Here is a 23,234-nt window from a genome sequence, read left to right on the forward strand (position 1 = left end):
GTGGAACCCTGCCTCCGTCGGAGGGCCACAGGTATAGCCTGTCCACAATAGACCGAATGTCTTTTTGTTGGATCACTAAGTTCGGCTGCCCATTGTAACGGAACATATTAAAGGCTTTACTTTACCGAAGTATGCGATACCCTCCAAATTCAACCAGTTTAAGGAGTATTTATGATTATAGAAAAGGTATTGTGCATGTTAACAATGATTGCATAACATGTCTCCATAAACAGTCAACCCATTAAATTATACTGAATAACTGACCCACACGAAAGTTAATATCACTTGATCACTGATACAGCAAATGTCATCATGTAAAAACACTGAGTTCATCTTAAATAATTAATATAAAGTACGAAAAATAGTGGACAACTTAGGTATTTTGGATCTCCTTAAATAAAAATCACCCAGTGAAACCTATTTGTTCACTAGGAGCGTTTTCACTCAGTATTCACATAAGCAATCCTATTTTAGACGAAAACCAATGTAATTCTTAATAATTCATGTTATTTACTTATTTATGCAAATTAGAGAAGTCAATTGACAAACTTCTAAAAAATGGCCTTTTTGTAACAAAGAATTATTCTGTCAAGTCAACAAATCTGTCTGTCATTTTAATAACATGTTAAATTATGTCACTCGATGCAAATTAATAACTTTTCTGCACAAATTATGATAACAGATGTACATGTGACTTATAAACTATATCTCTTTTTAGTAGTTCTTTGACAATGTTATAAATACGAGCAGCAAGAAGGGTCGAGAGGCAGTCGGAATGTCACTTTGGTAAAGTGTGTTTGTGTGTCATTGTTTGAGGTGGATAAACAATGCAAAGAACATGTGAAGGAAATACTACTTTGTGTTGTGTCATGGTCTTTGGTGGACAGTGGAATTAAGATGGCCACCAGAGTAATAAATATTTGAAGTTTACATATTTGTTGGTTTCGCTCGTTCTTTATCATCAAAAGCACATAAAAAACACGGGACCTCATGTTTTTAACCCTAGACAACCAGATGTAGAGCCAGCATCATCATCGAGAGACAGCAGCGATCCAGCAAGTAGCAGTGATTACCACAACACAATGCATTTTAATGGCGCCAACCTAACATCAAGTGCTAACAAGCTCCGTAAATGGGAGTGAAATAGTGCGACTATAGCAATTAGCTATATCTACGACCAGGCGACCATTACACCGTCCACCATCACAACTGACCAGGGTCGACAGTTCGAATCTTCACTTTTGATGATTCTCTGTAATCTTTGTGATATTAAAAAGATCCATACACCAGCCTACCACCCACAAAGCTATGGGTTGGTGGAACAATGGCACCGCACCCTTAAAACTGCACTCACGTGCCACAACTGTCTCTGGTCCGAGGCACTTCCTTGGGTTTGCTGGGCCTACGTTCTACATTTAAACCAGATTTACATGGGACGATTTCCGAATTAGTTTTCGGTGAAAACCCAGTTTTACCTGGGGAACTAATTCTCCCCCAAGATCCCGGGGATTCCCCCTCCTTCCCAGACTTTATCAGAAGGATGCGTGCACACTTTAGAAACACCCGGCTACACCCACCTGTCAGCCATTCCCAACCTGACACTTACGTGCCGACCTCACTCAGCACTTGCTCACACGTCACGCTCAGGGATGACTCTGTCAGACAACCCTTACAACCCCCTTACCTCGGCCCCTTCAAAGTACTTCAGAGGGGCGAGACGACGTTCAACATTATGATAAAATATCGCTCGCAAACTGTTTCCCTAGACAGACTCAAGCCTACCTTCATACACTCTGACACCCCTCTGCCATCCCAGTCGGACTGCCTGAGCACATGTTCTTATGAAGAGCCTGCTAAGGAGTCTGTTCAACCTACAGTTGGGTTTTCTCTGTCCAATGAGTCACCACCACAGTTCGCAGATTCCTCAGGCATATCATCATCATCCCCATTCACAGGTTTTGAAGACATTTCAGGTACTAGAGACGCGGATGCCCCGTCCTTCTTTTTACACCGCAATGTGCCACCTGACCGCATTGATGACATGTTGATTATGGTGTTCGATAATCATGTGCTTGTACTGCTCTCCAACAGCACAGACCCGACCCTCACTGGGAATCAGTATGCATTCGGGGAAGGCATGCTCACATACCGCCTCCTCTCCCACACTGCCACTCCCGAGTTGGTCGATGCATCATCCCCCCCCCCCCCCCCCCCTCCCAACCGTGTTAGTTTTCGGATTATGAGTTTGACCGACGGCTGCCCGCTGCACCTTAGCACGCCGAACCGACGGAGATGGAGCTTCCGGTCGTGCGGTCGTGCGCCTGCCGTCTCGCACCACTCATGCCGATGCTGAAACCCCCCCCCCTCAGGGCTTATAGGCCGTACTCCGTACTGGGGGTGGAGGGGGCTGTGTGGCATTAATAGGTAACATCAACCACACAAATTACAATATTTGGAACATTAACTGTTCTGACAAGCCACCATGTTTAATTCAGTCTGCCCTTGTACTTCATGCAGTGTTCATACATACCAGTCTTTATGGTAAAATACATGTCTATATAGAAAACTTGGGAACTGTTTATTACGTATATTACGTTCTGTACCCAGAATCCCATAGACTAATTGTTGGAGACTGCACTGGATGAGATTTGAAAACTTGAGAGCTTAAAGGTGGAAGACAGGATAATATGCAAGACAGAAATTAATACTAAATCATTGTGCATGAGCTAATAAGAGTGAAAAGTTAAGTGCATTGTATGTAATAGAGGTTGGAGGGGGGATGGTGAAAAATAGACAAGTCAGAAAATGAAATATGTAGAAAACTGAAATGGAGTAAAGAAAGGAGTATTTACTGTGAATAATGTATATATACAAGTTTGCAGCAATATGATCATGTCATGCATAAGGGACGCTTCATGCAATTTACAGGATGTGGTTGATACTGACCTACAACATTATGCTCATCAAATTGCATGTGGCATAGATTACAATGATTTCAAGGGAAGCAGTGGTTGGTTGCATAACTTAAAACAGTGCTTCAGAATTGGAAGACATAAGATTACAAAATTTCAGACATATGTCAACTTGATGATGCACAGCAAACTGCAGAATTGGCCTGTAGATGAGATAAACAAACTTGCCCCAATGTTCAATAAGGTACTTGTTTATAACTCTGGCCAACTGGGATTTGAAGAGGGAATACTTATGAAAGAAATGGTAACAAGAGAGTTGTGTCAAGATCGACTAACATCAACATCTTAATGCATTCACATACAATTATGTCAACACATAATCTGAATGGTAAACTGGCTATAAAATTATTTATTGTGCTGTGAGAAGTTGGAGGTGCTCTACCCCCTATGATTCTTTGTCGTGTGTGTTATCTTGCAAGGGCAGTACAGAACATTTATATCACAGCAAGAAAGAGTGGGAAAATGGGCATAAGGGACTTACAACTATGGTATGAGCATTGCTTTTGGTCAATAGCTGGTCAAAATAATGAGCTTTTGCTTGATTCCTGGTCTGGATATAAAAATCGTACTCCTTTAGTTCATAGTAATTGACAGAAAGTCATCGAGTAAAACAGAAGTGATTTCTGGCATTCCCCAGGGTAGTGTTATAGGCCCTTTGCTGTTCCTTATCTATATAAACTATTTGGAAGACAATCTGAGCAGCTGTCTTCAGTTGTTTGCAGATGATGCTGTTATTTATTGACTAATAAAGTCATCAGAAGATCAAAACAAACTGAAAAATGATTTAGAAAAGATATCTGAATGGTGCAAAAAGTGGCAGTTGACCCTAAGTAATGAAAAGTGTGAGGTCATCGACATGAGTGCTAAAAGGAACTTGTTAAACTTCGGTTACACAATAAATCAGTCTAATCTAAAAGCCATGAATTCAACTAAATACCTAGGTATTACAATTACAAACGACTTAAATTGGAAGGAACACACAGAAAATGTTGTGGGGAAGGTGAACCAAAGACTGCATTTTATTGGCAGACTACTTAGGAAATGTAACAGACCCACTAAGGAGACTGCCTACACTACGCTTGTCCGTCCTCTTTTAGGATACTGCTGCACGGTGTGGGATTCTTACCAGACAGGACTGATGGAGTACATTGAAAAAGTTCAAAGGAAGGCAGCACATATTGTATTATCATGAAATATAGGAGAGAGTGTCACATCACTAAAAGAAAGGTGTTTTTCATTGTGATGAAATCTTCTCATGAAATTCCAATCACCAACTTTCTCCTTCAAATGTGAAAATATTTTGTTGACACCAACCTACATAGGGAGGAATGATCACCACGATAAAATAAGGGAAATCAGAGCTCGTACGGAAAGATATAGGTGTTCATTCTTTCCGCGCACTATACAAGATTGGAATAATAGAGAATTGAGAAAGTGGTTTGATGAACCCTGTGCCAGGCACTTAAATGGGAATTGCAGAGTATCCATGTAGATGTAGATGTAGAGCAAACTATCACTTGTGAAAAGTGTGTGACATTGCAATTCATACCACCTGGAACCACTGTACAAATTCCAACTATGGATTTTTTTTTTTTTTTTATGCCCACAAACCATATTATTGCACTATCTGCAGCTACACCTGAAAGGATAGGCAGTTTCACAATAAGCCCCATGACAGACTGTTTTGCATTCAGTTGCATTCACATACCATCAATTCTCATCTCCCACTTACAACAGTATGATTCTATACACATTCTTTAAGAGGGGACACGTAGCTGAACACCCTGCACAGTTAGTAACTTTGAGCTTGAGGTGTGAACCTTTGTGATCACTGTGGCACATCGCTTTTCATTTAATGTTTATGTTGCCAGCTAATGGTTTCTTTTGAACACTTCTACTTTGAAATGAGCCTTATTGAAGAGAGAAGAGAGAACTTGCAACCTCGCAGTTAAGGGGTTCTTTGCCTGTATTATCCTGGTACTGAATGCATAAATCAGCTACTTCGAGAAGGCTATGACTTCTACCCTGAAATGTGATCCATTCTGTCAGAAACCTTACCCACCACACCCAGAGTAGCTTTTTGTCGCCCTCCCAATCCCAATAACATCCTTGTCAGACCCTATGCTCATTCTGCAACCATCTCCCTACCTATAGCTCCTACCCCTGTGACAGTTGCCACCATAAGACTTACCATAACCATGCCATGTACTACCACTTATACCACTCCTGTTGTAACAGGCAAAATAAATACTATCAAAGAGAGAGCCATCTGTGATATGACACATGTTGTATATCAGCTGCAATGTAAAGTCTGTTCAGCCATCACATCGGCATAACTACGACAGTTACGATGAATGGGCATAGGCAGAGGGTTTATACTGGCAACACACAATATCTTTTTGCAGGGCTTGCTCTACAGTATTACAGTGTTGACCTGGGTGCCTGTTTCACCACACATGCTGCCTGGATTCTTCCCCCAGATACCAGTTTCTCAGAACTCCGCAGGTGGGAGCTGGTGCTACAACACGTCCTTTGTTCTCACCACCCAGAAGGCCTTAATTTACGTTCATTTCTTTGGTTATAGCATTTCTTCATAGTAACTATTCCTTTCTTCACTCCCTTTTAGATTTCTACGAGGTGCATTCAAGTTCTAAGGCCTCCGATTTTTTTTCTAATTAACTACTCACCCGAAATCGATGAAACTGGCGTTACTTCTGGACGTAATCGCCCTGGAGACATACACATTTTTCACAATGCTGACGCCATGATTCCATGGCAGTGGTGAAGGCTTCTTTAGGAGTCTGTTTTGACCACTGGAAAATCGCTGAGGCAATAGCAGCATGGCTGGTGAATGTGCGGCCACGGAGAGTGTCTTTCATTGTTGGAAAAAGCCAAAAGTCACTAGGAGCAAGATCAGGTGAGTAGGGAGCATGAGGAATCACTTCAAAGTTGTTACCACCAAGAAACTGTTGTGTAACGTTAGCTCGATGTGCGGGTGCGTTGTCTTGGTGAAACAGCACACGCGCAGCCCTTCCCAGACATTTTTGTTGCAGTGCAGGAAGGAATTTGTTCTTCAAAACATTTTCGTTGGATGCACCTGTTACCGTAGTGCCCTTTGGAACGCAATGGGTAAGGATTACGCCCTCACTGTCCCAGAACATGGACACCATCATTTTTTCAGCACTGGCGGTTACCCGAAATTTTTTTGGTGGCGGTGAATCTGTGTGCTTCCATTGAGCTGACTGGCGCTTTGTTTCTGGATTGAAAAATGGCATCCACGTCTCATCCATTGTCACAACCAATGAAAAGAAAGTCCCATTCATGCTGTCGTTGCGCGTCAACATTGCTTGGCAACATGCCACACGGGCAGCCATGTGGTCGTCCGTCAGCATTCGTGGCACCCACCTGGATGACACTTTTGGCATTTTCAGGTCGTCATGCAGGATTGTATGCACAGAACCCACAGAAATGCCAACTCTGGAGGCAATCTGTTCAACAGTCATTCGGCAATCCCCAAAAACAATTCTCTCCACTTTCTCGATCATGTCGTCAGACCGGCTTGTGCGAGCTCGAGGTTGTTTCGGTTTGTTGTTACACGATGTTCTGCCTTCATTAAACTGTCGCATCCACGAACGCACTTTCGACACATCCATAACTCCATCACCACATGTCTCCTTCAACTGTCGATGAATTTCAATTGGTTTCATACCATGAAAATTCAGAAAACAAATGATTGCACGCTGTTCAAGTAAGGAAAATGTCGCCATTTTAAGTATTTAAAACAGTTCTCATTCTTGCCGCTGGCGGTAAAATTCCATCTGCCATATGGTGCTGCCATCTCTGGGACGTATTGACAATGAACGCGGCCTCATTTTAAAACAATGTGCATGTTTCTATCTCTTTCCAGTCCGGAGAAAAAAAATCGGAGGCCTTACAACTTGAATGCACCTCGTACATCTTTCATTTTCTGACCTGTCTATTTTTCACTGCCCATTCCCACCTCTACCACATACAATGCACTCAACTTTTGATTCTTATTAACTCATGCACGATGTTTTGGCAGTAATCTTTGTCTTTTGTATTACCTTATATTCCACCTTCAAACTCTCAGGTTTTCAAATCTTATCCAGTGCAATCTGTCCTTCTCATCATGTCTCTTAAGTCTCCCCTGATACAGGATTCTGTGCAACATTTCCAAATTCTATCCCTTTTCCTTCACTTCTGTTCCTTCCCCTTCAATCCTTTTGCCAGAAGGAGGAGCCACTGGTTCTGAAAACTTACAAACTTTAATACCTTTATACATGTGTTCTTCTGCCAGCACTTGATGAGTAGATTTTTTATCTTTCCAATTAAATTATATTTTCAAAAACTGATTATTTAAGTAGTGATTTGCTACAAAAAGTACAAGGACAGTCCAGACCAAAAATTTATTACATGACCATAAAACTTAACTTTCTGATGGTAACGTGGTCACTTGCCGAAATAATGTGCCCGTTGGACACTAATGCCCGGATATTCACCTGTGAACTCTTTTATCATGAAGTACGGTGGGAGAAATTGAAGAATCACAACTGATAAGTTTACTCAAGGAAGGACTTTGTGGCTTCCTGGCTTCCTATGGATTAAAAATATCATAACTGGGATACTGTTTGGACTCTATGGACTGAAATCACAGGGTTTTTTGAAATCACATGTAGCCAAAAATCTTTGACAGACATTTTAGCCAGAAATTATAACCTCAAAAAATAATTTGTTGATGTGAGAATGCTGGTGTATCTTATGCTGTAATGGATCTTTTTTGGGTTGTGGTGTTTGGGCTTAAACTGTCTGCAAATAATTATTATAGCAGAACCTCGATTATCTGACCTTTGATTAACTAACCACGTGTTCAACCAGTCATCTGTGCTCCATACTGAAAGGTGTGTCAGCTTAACACTTTGATTTGTTAGTGTCACAAGAGATGTCTGTTTGAGTCACACTCATCACGCATTCTCAGTTGACAGACTACTGTACTGCCAGACTGTTGACTTTACTGTACTTTTAAATCTGCTGCTTTATCTGTGCACATTTTTTCACTGTATTCCTTTTAATTTCAAAGTTTCAGTGTAGTTTTGTACAATTTTTTAATTGGGATTATGAAGTGTAAGGGATTGTGAAAGACTAAAAATGGCAACGAACCAGAACAGGAAATTTCCTATGTGCACAGTCAGACAGAAACTAAGTGTTCTGCAAAGACTTGACAAAGGTGAGTCAGTTACTAAATTAGGCTCTGAAATGGGTATTCTAGAGACAACCATTAAAGACTGGGAAAACAACGGACAAGATCTGGAAGCTTTTTCTTTAACTATATGTGGTGAAAATGCCTTAAAAACTTGAAAATCACTGGAAAATCAAAACTTGCCTCGTTAGATGACACTGTGTGGATTTGGTTTTGTCAGGGCAGATACAATGGACCTCACTTTCTGGTCCTGTTGTCAAAGAAAAACTTTTCATTTGGATAAAAATCTGGGGGGGGGGGGGGGGGGGAAGGGGGGGGGGGGTGAAAAATCTGAATTGCAAGCAAGTGAAGGTGGTCTTCACTGTGGGAGAAATCAGCAAGGTATTAGGCAATTTACTACTTCAGGTGAGAAACTTTCTGCTGATGATGATGCAGGTAGGAAGTTTGTTGAAAAATCTTTAAAAAAAAGTCTCATAAAATAAACTGGTAGCCGATCAGTTACACAATATTGATTAGATTGATCTAAACTATAAAATGTTCCCTCAAAAAAATCCTGCCTCAAAAAATGTAACAGTTACAGACATGAAACTAACAAAGGACAGGCTGACCATTAAAGCATGCAGCAACACAAGTGGTGACCATAACATGCTTTTGTTTGTAATCGGCAAGTATAAGAAACCAGGAGCCTTCAAAATTATAAACCCATCAGCACTTCTCATTCATTACAAACTTCAAAAAACTGTTTAGATGAATGTTAATTTGTTTAAAGAATTGTTTTTGTGCTCTTGTTCTGGCAGTTAAGAAGTACTTTAAATCAAAAAAATCCACCATCCTGTGCAACTGCATTGCTAGCCGAAACCCCAAGCCATCTCTCTGAGTCTGAACTTCAATAAGCTGACATAAAATCTATGTTCTTGCCATCCTTGTCCCCTCTCTGCCCCTTCAATAATCCAACCAATGGGCCAGAGTGTTATTGAGTGCTTAAAATGACGTTACAGTGTTACAGGAGGAAATACCTCAGCAATTTGTGGAGAAAACAGAAGAGGGTTGTGATCTTTTTGAAGCAGTGAAAAGACTCAGCAAAAAGATGCAATTTACAGAGTTGCCAAGTTTGAGAAGAATTAAAGAAAACCACTCTACAAAAATCATGGAAGAAAATTCATCCTAGCCTAAATGAAGAGCAAGACTTCATAAAACTAATGAGTCAGACACTACAGATTTCGTCACAGATCTGCAGACTGTTCAGAATGATATCCAGCCTGCTGATGTAGACGAATGGCTAACAGAAGCCATAGTGGAATGGTGCCAACAATTTGACCATAGGCACACAGATGTGGGTGACACTGATGGGGAAGTTAGACTATGGACATCAACCATAGACAACATTGTTCGGACAATCAAAAAACTGATTTGCAACAATCACAGACTTGTCAACGATGAAAACTTTCACACAGTGGCTTCCAAATGGTTCTGTGACCAAAAGCTGGGTCTCTAGCATCGAGAAATTGAACAGTTGGTGGAATGTTCTGAGTGTTTTTTACACAGACTTGATGAGGGTGTTGAAGAAATAGTATGCTGTACCTGTGTCACTTTGAGGTATAGTGCAGCATTCAGTAAATGTTGCTTGGCCTGCCATCGTAATGAGTAACTTACTTTATAAAGTCCCCTCAGGTGAAAAATCATGTGATTGCTTTGTCAGATGTGATAATAAAAATATATCACATTTTATGGTACCTATTTAAATATATCTATGTATTTCAACTGTCAGTTTATAAACACAATCAAATGAAAGGAATTCCTGGAAACATGTCATCACTAGAACAAAAAAAGAAAAAAAAAACGTATTTCTGTCCTAGCAATTTGGTGGATCACAATAATTCTTTAAATTTAGTAATTTTAGTCTTAATTTGCCCCAGAGCAACACAATGGCCACCTATATAAACTTTTCATTCACAAAATGTAAGCTCAGGACTGGGAAGGTCAAAAGGTGATGTATAAGTGTTACTAATTGATAACACCAATACAGATACTAGTATATGATACATCTCTTAATACTTTGCTTAGACCAAATCAAATTTCAGTTTGGTAATACTCTGACAAAAATGAATCTTTTGCTAGACATCATGATGACATTCTGTTTTTTTTTTTTTATTTTGACATTTTTCTAGTGATATTTGTTTTTTATGTTTCCAGCTCCTTGATACCCCTTTAAGCTTGGTTCAAACAATGTACTATGGACACAATTTGCATGTGAACAGAACCAAGACTCTGTTAGAGACTCTGAATTGGCCATGAACAGAAACTAAAAATTATTTGAACCTTAATTTGATTCACAATACTCACAATTCTGATGCAGGTCTTGTCTAATGTCATGGGAATGACCTCAGAGGCCAACACAACAAAAGAAACAGTCCCAGGTTTTGACAATGTTGAGTTAATTCTTCAGGCTTTCCCGGAGATCTGCTGACATTTTGAAAAAAACAGGACTTCTGCTGGATGTTCTCACATGATATTTTGATGGTGTAACTCATTGTCTTCTACAGGTGCTACCTGAGAATGGTCCTTGGGCAGTTCGAGTCCACTATTTATGCGTGTAAAGTGCTGGGTGCTCCCTAGTCAGTCTATGCCACATTGGGTGTTCTCTCTGTGGTCCGTGCCCACCAGATGTGGCTCCCATGGTCTTCTCTGGTCACTGGTGTTCCCGCTGCTGTCTGTGCCCAGCTCAGCTGCTCTCTGGGGTCGCAGACATCGTCTGTAGTGTCTGGTGCTCTGTATCCTGGCTGTTTCCTTTGTCTCCACTTCTATTTCTTGCCGGGCGCTTTGTAATTGGTCCGCGCCACGTCGAATGTTACGTTTGCAGTCCACGCCCGGCTCCTGTGGTCCTCTGTGGTCGCTGGTGTTCTGACCGCCGTCCGCACCTGACTTGCACACCCTCTAGGGGTCTTGATCATCATCTCAGGAGTGTCAGGACAAATCTGTAGTGTCTGGTGCTCTGTCTTGTGGCTATTTTCTTGGTCCCCACTCCTGTTCCTTGTGAAATCTCGATGTGTCTTGCGTTGAGCTTTCAGAATTTCAAGAGCTGTGCTGAGCTGGTATCCACTGTCACGGTTGATGAGCTCCTCCATGATCTTGATGGACTCTTTTATGACACTGTCCCAATGTCTAGGGGTCTGTGTGACATCCTTGGTGCCACTGTAGTTCATTGAGTGACCAAGCTCTAGACAGTGTTCTGCTATGGCTGATATGGTTGCCTGTCTGAGTCTGGTGTGCCTCTGGTGTTCTTTACACCTGATGTCCACAGTCCTGGTTGTCTGTCTGATGTATGACATCCCACACTCACATGGTATGTTGTAAATGCCTGGCTTCTGTAATTCCAGGTCATCCGTTACATTCCCCAACATTGTCCCAATCTTAGTGGGTGGGCAAAATACACTCCAGATGCCATGTTTCATGAGAATTCTACTGATATTAGCAGAGATATGGCCAGCATGTGGCAAGTATGGCACCCTTTTTGCCTTTTCTGGTTCTTATACTGGATCCTGTGGTTGACTGGCAGGTTGAAGTGCCTTCTGGATGTCTTCAGATGAGAATCCATTCTTGCTGAACACTGACTGTAAGTGTTCTATTTCCATCACCAAACTGTTAGGGTCTGACAGAGTACGTGCTCTGTGGACTAGAGTTTTGAGCACCCCGTTCTTCTGTGCCAGCTGGTGGCAGCTGTTGGCTTGCAGGTATAAGTCAGTGTGTGTCAGTTTGCGGTACACACTGTGCCCAAATGTGCCATCAGCCTTCCTCTTGACTAATACATCCAGGAATTGGAATTATCCATCCTTCTCCAGTTCCATTTTGAATGTTACATTCGGGTGGCATAAATTCAGATGTTGCAGAAAATCATCTAGCTTCTTTCTGCTATGGGGCCAAATGACAAAGGTGTCATCCACCTATCTAAAAAAGCACTTGCGTTGATATGTGGCCAATATAAGTGCCTCCTCCTCTTCAAATATTTCCATCAACAGGCTGGCAACCACTGGTGATAGAGGGCTGCCTATTGCCACCCCTCCCATTTACTCATAGAATTGATCCCCATATATTCAGGCATGCACTAACCTCAACCTACTTCCTATATGGGGGTCAATTTTATGAGCGAGCGGAAGGGGTGGCAATAGGCAGCCCTCTATCACCAGTGGTTGCCAACCTATTCATGGTAAGATTTGAAGAAGAGGTATGGATGGCAGTGGGAACATCAGCAACCAGAGAGGACCATGGGAGCCGTGTCTGGTGGGCACAGACGGCAGAGGGAACACCTGATGCAGTGCAGACTGCATGCATTAACACTGGACTTCATCATCCCAAGGACCATTCTCAGGTAGCACTTGAAGAAGATAGTGAGTTATGCCATCGAAATATCGTGCGAGAACAACGCGAACACCTGGCAGAAGTCCTGATTTTTTTTTTTTTTTAAATGTCAATGTAGAGTCAGTTAGGCCAGTGATTCTGATTGTTTGAAGGTGAGGAGCAATGTATTGGAAACTCTGAGTAAGTCAGGTGCAAGATTACATTTTTTTTCCTTTTTTTTCAAACCAAACAATAATAAAACTTGAAGTTTTCGTTTCTTAGTTATAAAGTCATATCACCCCAATGGTAAAAATGCATCTGTGAATCTACAACCCCAGGAAACCAACAACCACAAGATAGGTATATCCACCAGAGTAGTTTTTACCCTTCTATTCCTATGCAGTCAATATATTATGAAGATGATTTGCAAAAAATTGACCTACCTGTCTATGAGGGTCCACACATACTATTTTGATTCAATTAATCGCATTTAACATTGGCTTTTCAGTGTCATTTGAAAAACTGATTCGTGATTAAGAGTGGTGCCACAAACCAATGTAATAAAGGGTTCTGTCTGAGCTGGAAAAGGGGGTGGAGGGAGGGGGTCGTGGCTGGCTCTAGAGAGTTTTCCTTCAGTGAGTTAGTGGAGTACCTAGCAGAATGATGGGAGCAACAGGTGGTAGTTTCGCTTCACAGCTTCAGATAACAATGGGCATCTTGAACTCTGACAAGCTATTGGTGGCAGCACTTGACAATGGCCGTTTTTGAAGTTTAACAATATTTTTTTAACTTATACTGAATAAACAAACATTATTATTCAACAATTTCAAATCACCTCTGACATGAGAGGCTATGGACTTACAGCTGAATGAAAAGTGACTGCAAAAGTTGTGGATTTGAGAGGCTACTGAAGGGAGGTTTGATTTTATGCCTAGATGTCAATTCACACTAAACATCAATGGAATGGAATGGCAGCTGACTAATGTCACCATCAAATGGTGAAGTGTTCACACAACACCCAGTGTCATTATGACATCAGCTTGCTTAGCCTAACACTGAATGATAAAAGTGAAGTTATGAGATGAGATATGTGATACAAAAAGTCAGAATACAGTATCAGAATCAAGGTATTAGTATTGATAAAGTGTGTTAATGGGCAAAGCAAAATTCATTATGGATATTTCTGATCAATATTGTACAGCAAATTTCTGAGAAGTGAAACAAACTTCAAAACAGTCAACTGGATGTCATCATGAAATTCCCATAGTATTCCATTAGTGCAAGTGATCTGAAGATGTTGGTCAGTTGCACCAATGAAATATTGCAGGAATTTCTCAACAACATCTAATGTCTTTACCTGAGAACCTTTTCTACATTGACAATTGAAAATATACACATACAAACACATCAAATAATATTTGTAATATAGTACATAGAGGCTGATGGCCTTTTCTATTGTGTTCTTCTTACTTTGCATTTTTCTACTTTAACAGAACTGCCACTGTCTCTTAAACAGAAGGTTATTCAATGAATTTCGTTTGATAAATTTGTGTTCTTATTTATACACATTTTAGGGGTCAGATCTGTTCAGTTATTATAAAATCCAAATAACTTTTCTTTACCTGGCCTCTACTGGGGAAGAATACTCCATGTAAAAAATATCCAATTTATCATGCAACATTTGCAGTATGTCATGAAAACACAGCAAAATAATGTTCTGAAAACTATGAAGTCCATACAGTCGTTATAAAGATTAACTTGAACTGGAACTAAGAGAATACCAAGGAAGATTTATACCCTGGAGAAGTTGCCCAGAATAGATAATCAGTCTGAAATTGGTAATGGACTGCTACGAAAGAAAACTGAAACATCACATCAGAACCTTTATAGACTTCAAAAAAGCACATGATGTATCCACAGACATTCAATGATAAAGATACTAAGGAATTTTGGTCACAAGCCCAAAATTAATTTTGATAAACTTAATTCGAACAATCACCAAATCGAAAGTAAAGTTCAGAGGAGAAATTCATGAGGAGGCATTTATGATTACAACAAGGTTAAGCCATGGAGATGGTCTACTGCAATTACTTTTCAACTGTGGTCTGAATTATGTGATGAGGAAATGTTACAAGAAAAATCCTGAAAACATAAGAATTGGAACCAAAAAAGATCATATAAACTTAAATTGCCTGGGGCTGACAAATGACTTAGTATTAGTGGCTAATTACAATCAGGAATTGACTAAGAAGCCTACAATACATACACACACACACATATATGTGTGTGTGTGTGTGCGCGAGTGTATATCCGTCCTTTTTTCCCCCTGAGGTAAGTCTTTCCGCTCCCGGGACTGGAATGACTCCTTACCCTCTCCCTTAAAACCCACATCCTTTCGTCTTTCCCTCTCCTTCCCTCTTTCCTGATGAGGCAACAGTTTGTTGCGAAAGCTTGAATTTTGTGTGTATGTTTGTGTTAGTTTGTGTGTCTGTCGACGTGCCAGCACCTTCATTTGGTAAGTCACATCATCTTTGATTTTAGGTATATATATATATATATATATATATATATATATATATATATAATTGGACTCCAGATATCATTTGAAAAGACCAAGATAATGGTAGCATATTCACAAGTAATCAACCTCATAACAGGAAAGAACAGGAAAGTAAAATTAATGAAAAATTTAAATACTTAGGAGAAATTATTGCATACAGCTTGGACTAGAAACCTGCTTGGCAATAAAGATCTAATAAAACGATAAAACCTCAAAAATTAATATGATTTATATTCAATAAAAATATCTCTCACTGAAAACTAAATTAAAACATTAACGAAATGGTAGTTCAACCAGAGGTGACATACAGAAGTGAAACTGTTTGTAAAGTCACCCAGAAAAAGAGAATCGACAAAGTTTTAAAAGTAGAGAGAAGAATAGAAATTGGATAAATAAGAACTATCAAAAAGTTGGACAGTGGCAGATAATGCCATATGAAATGGTGTACAGTGAACTGGAGACGATTACAGATAGTGGATGGAAGAAAAGGATCTCTCTTTTGGTCAGATGGAAGAAAAGGATCTCTCTTTTGGTCAGATTATGAGGGCACCAGAAACCTTATTACTAAGAAAAATTATAGAGAAATTTTGGAACATGAAGCAACAGGTAGGATGGATAAAGGAAATCAGGGAGGAGATCAAAGAGCTAGAATTGACCCTGGGCGATATGCAAAACAAAACTGAAAATTTAAAGAAGATGAAAACATAAAAAAAGATTTAAACCAAAAATAGACAAATGACAAACAGTCAGGGATGAGAACAAAGAGCTAGAATTGACCCTGGGCGATATGCAAAACAAAACTGAAAATTTAAAGAAGATGAAAAACATAAAAAAAAAGATTTAAACCAAAAATAGACAAATGACAAACAGTAAAATGGGTATTCACAGATGATGAATGTCAAAAAATATCAGAACGAATGAAACGGTACTGGGCAATTCGGAAAGAATACGTACTGAAGAAGATGGCCAGAAAATGGTTGACAGAAGTGGTCCAGTGTAAAAGCAGAAGAAGAAGAAAAAGAACAAAAAACACGAAATCTACTACTATAACATGCGAGATCGCTGTGAAAATGGTTAACTTCCGCTGTTAGCAGAAGAAGACACCTTTCCCATCATCAGTGTCAATAGTTTCTTCCCGAAAAACGTTGACTGTTTCGTTCCATTGACAGCCTTGGTGAATGCCTCCATTTGAGTTTTGAAATGTATTGTTCGGATCTGTGCTGTCAAGTATGAATGGATCTTAAAACTAAACATAGGTCGATCTCAGTTGGTAGCTACCACAGTCTAACGTAACTGTCGCGACACTCACTGCTGTAAAAGTTGTTAGCGTTTGAGAGCGGCGAGTAAAATGAACGTCAGACGTGTCGTACGCATAATGTTTGTTTTGCATACATTTCCTACGTAATTTACGAAATATTTGAGTTATTTTCTTTCCTCTAAGCCTTTGTGTAGTATCAGAGGGCATATATGAAGGCATATATGTTTCTAAAAATGATTCTAAAATAAGCGCAAGTATGGATAAAAACCGTGAATCGAGTGGCAAGCTACAACACATTCGTGAAGAAACACTTGTGACATTGGATAAAACTGCAGTTTACCACGTTGATATCAGAAGAATATAAACACACAGATTCACACCTAAGAAGCACAGACATGTACCTCTACATGCAAAAGCAATCGACAGCTCATTTATCGTTCTGTAGGCCTACTGTGTTTGTCATTGTTGTCGCCTGTTGCCACAAGTACGACCACTTATTCTAAGTGGGACAAGCAACTGCCAAATAGTTGGAGAAATATGTTGAAAACATTATAATGAGCTGATTACATTACATTTCACGCAAAACCAAATATTTGAATAATTTTCAAACAATCTGTCAGTGAACAAGGTGCTAACAAAATAATGTCATCACACGAAGGAGGCAAGGAAAATTAAGTGACTAACAACAGAAGTGAATGAAATACACGCTTTTGTAAGACACGAATAACTCCACTTAATCTAACCACTTCATCGTCAAAGCATGTCTGTGTTGAAGATTCACACGAATTTGGCACTGATACATGGATAGTTGAACTGGCTGCTTCTGTGTCATAGGACTGTTTTACAGCTTTAGATGGATTGTCGAATCTGTGGCAGTTTCCTCTTCATCATCAGTTGAGGTGGCATGTTTGGGATGTCAAACAATGTGGGTACTGCACTCTACACGAGTTTATTATTGTCTGCGTTCATGAACTGGTTTTGTTCGAAATGTAGCGAACCAAACTGGTACAGGTAAACTGGGTCTTTTTTCATAATGTCTTCTCGTCTGCTACCAACTAACCATTTTCTGCTCCTAAAACGAAACATTAATCATTAATACACATGTAGTTTGCAAGTGGTGTCTTCTTCCCGTTGTTGCTACAATTTATTGCGCTACAAACCCTCCAGCTTGTAAAAACCATTGTAGAAATCAAAATAAACTACCACTATTCGTTTTCACGATCGCGCCGAACAGTTTAAGTTACTGACCGCTTGGGGCGCTGCTGGTGCGGTAGACAACACAATCGAGGCGAAGTGTCGTGACAGTTATGTTAGAATGTGGTAGCTACTCACAGATATATTCGTATTTACTAGCGCACCGCTCTATTCGACAGCAGGGAACTTATCGATGGAACGCGGTAAATGTTCGAGGTTCCAGGAACAAGAGCAATGAGGCGAAATAAGACTGTGTAGTGTGGCCGGTCGCTCACTCACTCTCGAGGCGGTCGATGCGCTCGCGGCGCTTCTCCTCCTCCTCAGCGAGCTTGGCCGACGTCTTAACGCCCTCGCCGGACTTCTGCGTCTTCTCCATGATGGCGCATGCGCGCAGCACGAACGCCGGAACCGTCTCCTGCTTCTCCTGCTTCGGGATGTCCACCAGCGTCCAGTACTGGGTCTCCAGTCGGATCACCTCCTGTAAGCCGTTACACCGCTTTAGACCGTGCATCGCATACTACAGCACTGAATTAGTTCGTGTATCAGATACTACAACACTGTCAAGCAACTACGGAGTACTACAACAGAAGTCTGCACAATCAAATTTCGGCATATAATTCCTGCAGTCGGAGAAATTAACATTTTATAATGTTCAGATTCTGTTCTTTCAACTTCATAAAGAAAAGAAAATTTTTTGACGAACAATAATGACACTACTGGCCATTAAAATTGCTACACCACGTACTACAGACGCGAAATTTAACCGACAGGGAGAAGATGCTGTGATATGCAAATGACTAGCATTCACACAAGGTTGGCGCCGGTGGCGAAACCTACAACGTGCTGACATGAGGAAAGTTTCCAACCGATTTCTCATACACAAACAGCAGTTGACCAGCGTTGCCTGGTGAAACGTTGTTGTGATGCCTCGTGTAAGCAGGAGAAATGCGTACCATCACGTTTCCGACTTTGATAAATGTCAGATTGTAGCCTATCGCGATTGCGGTTTATCATATCGCGACATTGCTGCTCGCATTGTTCGAGATCCAATGCTGGTTAGCAGAATATGGAATCGGTGGGTTTAGGAGGGTAATACGGAAGGCCGTGCTGGATCCCAATGGCCTCGTATCACTAGCAGTCGAGATGACAGGCATCTCATCCGCATGGCTGTAACGGATCGTGCAGCCACGTCTCGACCCCTGAGTCAACAGATGGGGACGTGTGCAAGACAACAACCATCTGCACGAACAGTTCGACGACGTTTGCAGCAGCATGGACTATCAGCTCGGAGACCATGGCTGCGGTTACTCTTGACGCTGCATCACAGACAGGAGCACCTGCGATGGTGTACTCAACGACGAACCTGGGTGCACGAATGGCAAACCATCATTTTTTCGGATAAATCCAGTTTCTGTTTACAGCATCATGATGGTCGCATCTGTGTTTGGCGACATCGCGGTGAACGCACGTTGGAAGCGTGTAGTCGTCATCGCCATACTGGCGTATCACCTGGCGTGATGGTATGGGGTGCCATTGGTTACACGTCTCGGTCACCTCTTGTTCGCATTGACGGCACTTTGAACAGTGGACGTTACATTTCAGATGTGTTACGACCCGTGGCTCTACCCTTCATTCGATCCCTGCGAAACCCTACATTTCAGCAGGATAATGCACGACCGCATGTTGCAGGTCCTGTGCGGGCCTTTCTGGATACAGAAAATGTTCGGTTGCTGCCCTGGGCAGCACATTCCCCAGATTTCTCACCAATTGAAAACGTCTAGTCAATGGTGGCCGAGCAACTGGCTCGTCACAATACGCCAGTCACTATTATTGATGAACTGTGGTATCGTGTTGAAGCCGCATGGGCAGCTAGCTGTACCTGTACCCGCCATCAAGGCTCTGTTTGACTCAATGTCCAGGCGTATCACGGCCGTTATTACGGCCAAAGGTGGTTGTTCTGGGTACTGATTTCTCAGGATCTATGCACCCAAATTGCGTGAAAATGTAATCACATGTCAGTTCTAGTACAATATATTTGTCCAACGAATATTCGTTTATCATCTGCATTTCTTTTTGGTGTAGCAATTTTAATGGCCAGTAGTGTACAACTGTTTTTATGACATCTAATTTAAAGATATAATTGTGGCTGATACATTATGTACTTTGACAGTGGTCACGTCTTGTGTAAGAATAACCGATAATCGTGCTAAATTATTACATAATACAAACTGATACGTGATTTGACTAAACACTTTCCTTCAGTGGTTACCTAGTTATAAAAACAACTTACCTTTTGATAACTTAAAGGTCACTAGAAAGCTTAGAGTTCGGAGTAAACTCAACGTATTTTAAATAATGTGAAAACTGTCAAGTAAGGGTGAAACCTAAGCATTAAAAACGTCATTAGCTGGATTCATGTTTCGACAGTAGCGGCTGGAGAAATTGGCAACACGCTGATCACATATCCCACGACCATAAATCGCTCCTCGTACAGGCAGCAGTCGGACTGTCAGAACAGGTCAAAGGCCTAATCTGTGAGTAGTGTTTACATGAAAACTGTAAACTGCATCTCGAATCAAAATTTTAATTATCATAGCCAGAAGGGCATCATGGATACCTAGCTTCATAAATATATTTTACGAAGCTACCTTATTAATCACGAATAAGAGACTCTATTTTCATATCACCTCATTACAAATACCATTTTACTTGTTTTAAAGTACTTATTTAATGGATAATTTGTATAAAGCAGTGTCGTAAATAATAATGTGAGCACTGCAGTAGTCCCTTATCTCTGCCTGTCGTACAAGTTTACTTTTCTAAACGAATAAAACGACAAACATATCGTCATTGTCGCCTAGAATTGTGATTTACGTATTGCTATTATGACCTAATATGGCTGCGTGGAGTGGCCGCTAGGTTTGAGGCACCATGTCACGGATTGCGCGGCCTCTTCCCGCCGGAGCTTCGAGTTATCCCTCGGGCATGGGTGTGTGTGTCGTTCTTAGCATAAGTTAGTTTAAGTAGTGTGTAAGTCCAGGGACCGGTGGCCTCAGCAGTTTGGTCCCTTAGGAATTTACACACACCTAATTTGTTTACTGTAATTAAAAATGTTTCTTGAGTTAAAGGTATAGCTTATGCAGCCCTACTGGCTGTACCTGATCTCTGCCTATCGTACAATCTGGTACAAATGTTCCGAATGCACAACAAATTTTTGGGCATTTGTAACTGTATATATCAGGATGTGTCATAAATTCATGATTATTGTGGTGGTATGTGTCACCATTGTCTGTGCACATGTCAGACAGTTCCCGCGAATTATAGGTCGGTGGTTTGTGGACGTGGAGCTGGCGCTCCATATCGTCCCATCGAGTTCAGAGCCGGAGAATTTGGAGGCCAAGACATCAACGTGAGTGCAGAGCTAGCGCTATGCTGGGGCGGGTGGATGGGGGTGGGGCAGTGGGACAAGCTCCTGGGGGGGCGTGCTGGCCTAGGTGCCTTACTAAACAAATTAAATGCAACTTTTGAAACCTGCAACCATGACTTTGAATAAGAGACCTGAGGGCTGGAGGTCCTCGTCGGACCTGTGGGATAGTTTAAAAAAAACATGTGCACAATATACCTAGTGCTTAAATTAATGCAAAATAACATGGTTCTGCGTGTAAGGCACTACCAGTACACTACACACTGTAAAGAAAAACATATTATTATTCCACACGCGCAAGTGTTGTAATATTTATGAATGTATTTCAGTATCCAACGGATGATATCAGATTTTAGTGGAAGTATAAGTAACAGTCTGGTCCCCAAATATGCAGAGCTCTAAAAGAAAATCTTAGATCGTACCTTTACGAGCTGTCAGAAACGACGTGGTCTGCACGCACAGATGCCGTGCATCCATTTGGTAAGCAACTACCCAGATTATTTATTTTACTGCAGAGGCACATACTGAGTCAAAAGTCATTCAGAAGTATCTGAAATCATTTTAGTAGGTCTTGATATCTTCAGTACGGTACAAAGTATTAACTGCGATAAACGTAGTAATGTTATGCTTCAAGGGAAGGAATCCATAATAGATGTTGGAAGTGGTGACATTAAGAATCTAGTGAAATAATCAAATAAAGTAAGAAACGGATGGGATACTATTTACGCCGAAAATTCTGAGGTAGTAGAAAAAACCGCAATATCACCTGTCTTGAATGCAGCGTTTCACGGCACAGGAATATGTAAAAGAAAAAGAAAATGCTTTGTAGACGAAACAGCAGAAAAGGAATCAAATCTGAGCCCAGAGTACAGTTTTAAACCAAATATTTTCGGTGTGATTCTAGATATAGTTGTAGGAAACTGAACTATAAGATATGCTGCCACAGACAAATGGTGGCCACGTTTGGGTTCTTTTGGAACGATATAAACCCTGACGATGCTACACTATCAGAGTGAATAGAAAACACAGCATCTTCGTACGGCATAAAAGTTCAGAAACAAAAAATAAAAGAAGAAATTTTGCTATTAAAAAAGTTTCATGCAACTAATTTATGTCTAAGCCACTTCCCCCTCGGCATCTTCTCAATGCTATTCGTAAGTGCGATTTTAATGACGTAGGCTACTTCCAAATGTGAAGGTAGCCTTGCTGATTTTCTGCACTTGCCAGTTGTCCAAGCAGAGTGGTCATTCAACTTCAAATTATCCGAGAACTACAATGAGGGAGAGCAGCTTGTTGGATTAGTTCTGATCACAGTACAGTAAGATTTAGCCCACTCATTAGATTATAGCGGGATTATAAATGAGTTCTCATACAAAAACGCTAGAAAGAAAGTATTCTTTTGTAAAGTATCGAATTTATGTAAACTGAGAGCCTTGAAACAGTTGCTTAAAATGGGTTGATTGATTTTTTTTACATTAAGATTATCTGCAGTTAATACTAGAAAGCAAAATTTAAAATAAAAAATTTGGGGAAGCGGCTAAAAACGCTTGTCTGGGGCCTGAACATCCTAGCAATGACACCGCGTGAGTGCACTATCACGATACATAAACGACTATAGCACCATTCTGTCTTTTGACACAGAGTGTTAACCTGCTGGGAGATGCCTTCGCTGTCAGGGAAGACATCAAGCTTGAAGGAATATAAGTGGTGTCCAGTGATGTTTGTGTACACCACAGCTGTTCAAATGGTTCAAATGGCTCTGAGCACTATGGGACTTAACATCTGAGGTCATCAGTCCCCTAGAACTTAGAACTACTCAAACCTAACTAACCTAAGGACATCACACACATCCATGCCCGAGGCAGGATTCGAACCTGCGATCATAGCAGTCGCGCGGTTCCGGACTGAAGCGCCTAGAACCGCTCGGCCACCGCGGCCGGCTACCACAGCTGTGATGGTGCCTTCGATTACAATCCCTGGTCCTGTGGATGCCCAGGTGGAATGTCCTCGATAGCATAATACTGTCCCCAGCAGCCTGTGTCCATGGGACAGTGCATGTTTCGTGCATCCACTCGCCTAGATGACAGCGTATCCAGGTACGAATATCGTCCTGGTGTAACCGAAGACATGATTTATCGAACCAAACGAGAATTTGCCATGCCTCCACTGCAATCGTAGCTGATGATGCCGTTCTGTTAACGTGGAAATTTAGTTATTTATTTATTTAACCTGGCAAGATTAGGACCATCAGGCCCACTCTTACATCTAACCAG

General features: G+C 41.0%; 1 protein-coding gene across 1 annotated transcript in view; it reads right to left on the reverse strand.

Annotated features, from left to right (window-relative positions):
* The window catches only part of LOC126135429 (uncharacterized), a 186,417-nt gene that overhangs the window by 12,569 nt on the left and 150,614 nt on the right, over positions 1–23,234 (reverse strand). Inside the window, exon 3 of the mRNA XM_049915200.1 lies at positions 17,817–18,015. Within this exon, the coding sequence (XP_049771157.1) occupies positions 17,817–18,015 (199 nt within the window). The remainder of the gene's footprint in view (positions 1–17,816; positions 18,016–23,234) is intronic.

The sequence above is a fragment of the Schistocerca cancellata genome, chromosome 1 (genome assembly GCF_023864275.1).
Source record: "Schistocerca cancellata isolate TAMUIC-IGC-003103 chromosome 1, iqSchCanc2.1, whole genome shotgun sequence".
Classification (NCBI taxonomy): Eukaryota; Metazoa; Arthropoda; class Insecta; order Orthoptera; family Acrididae; genus Schistocerca; species Schistocerca cancellata.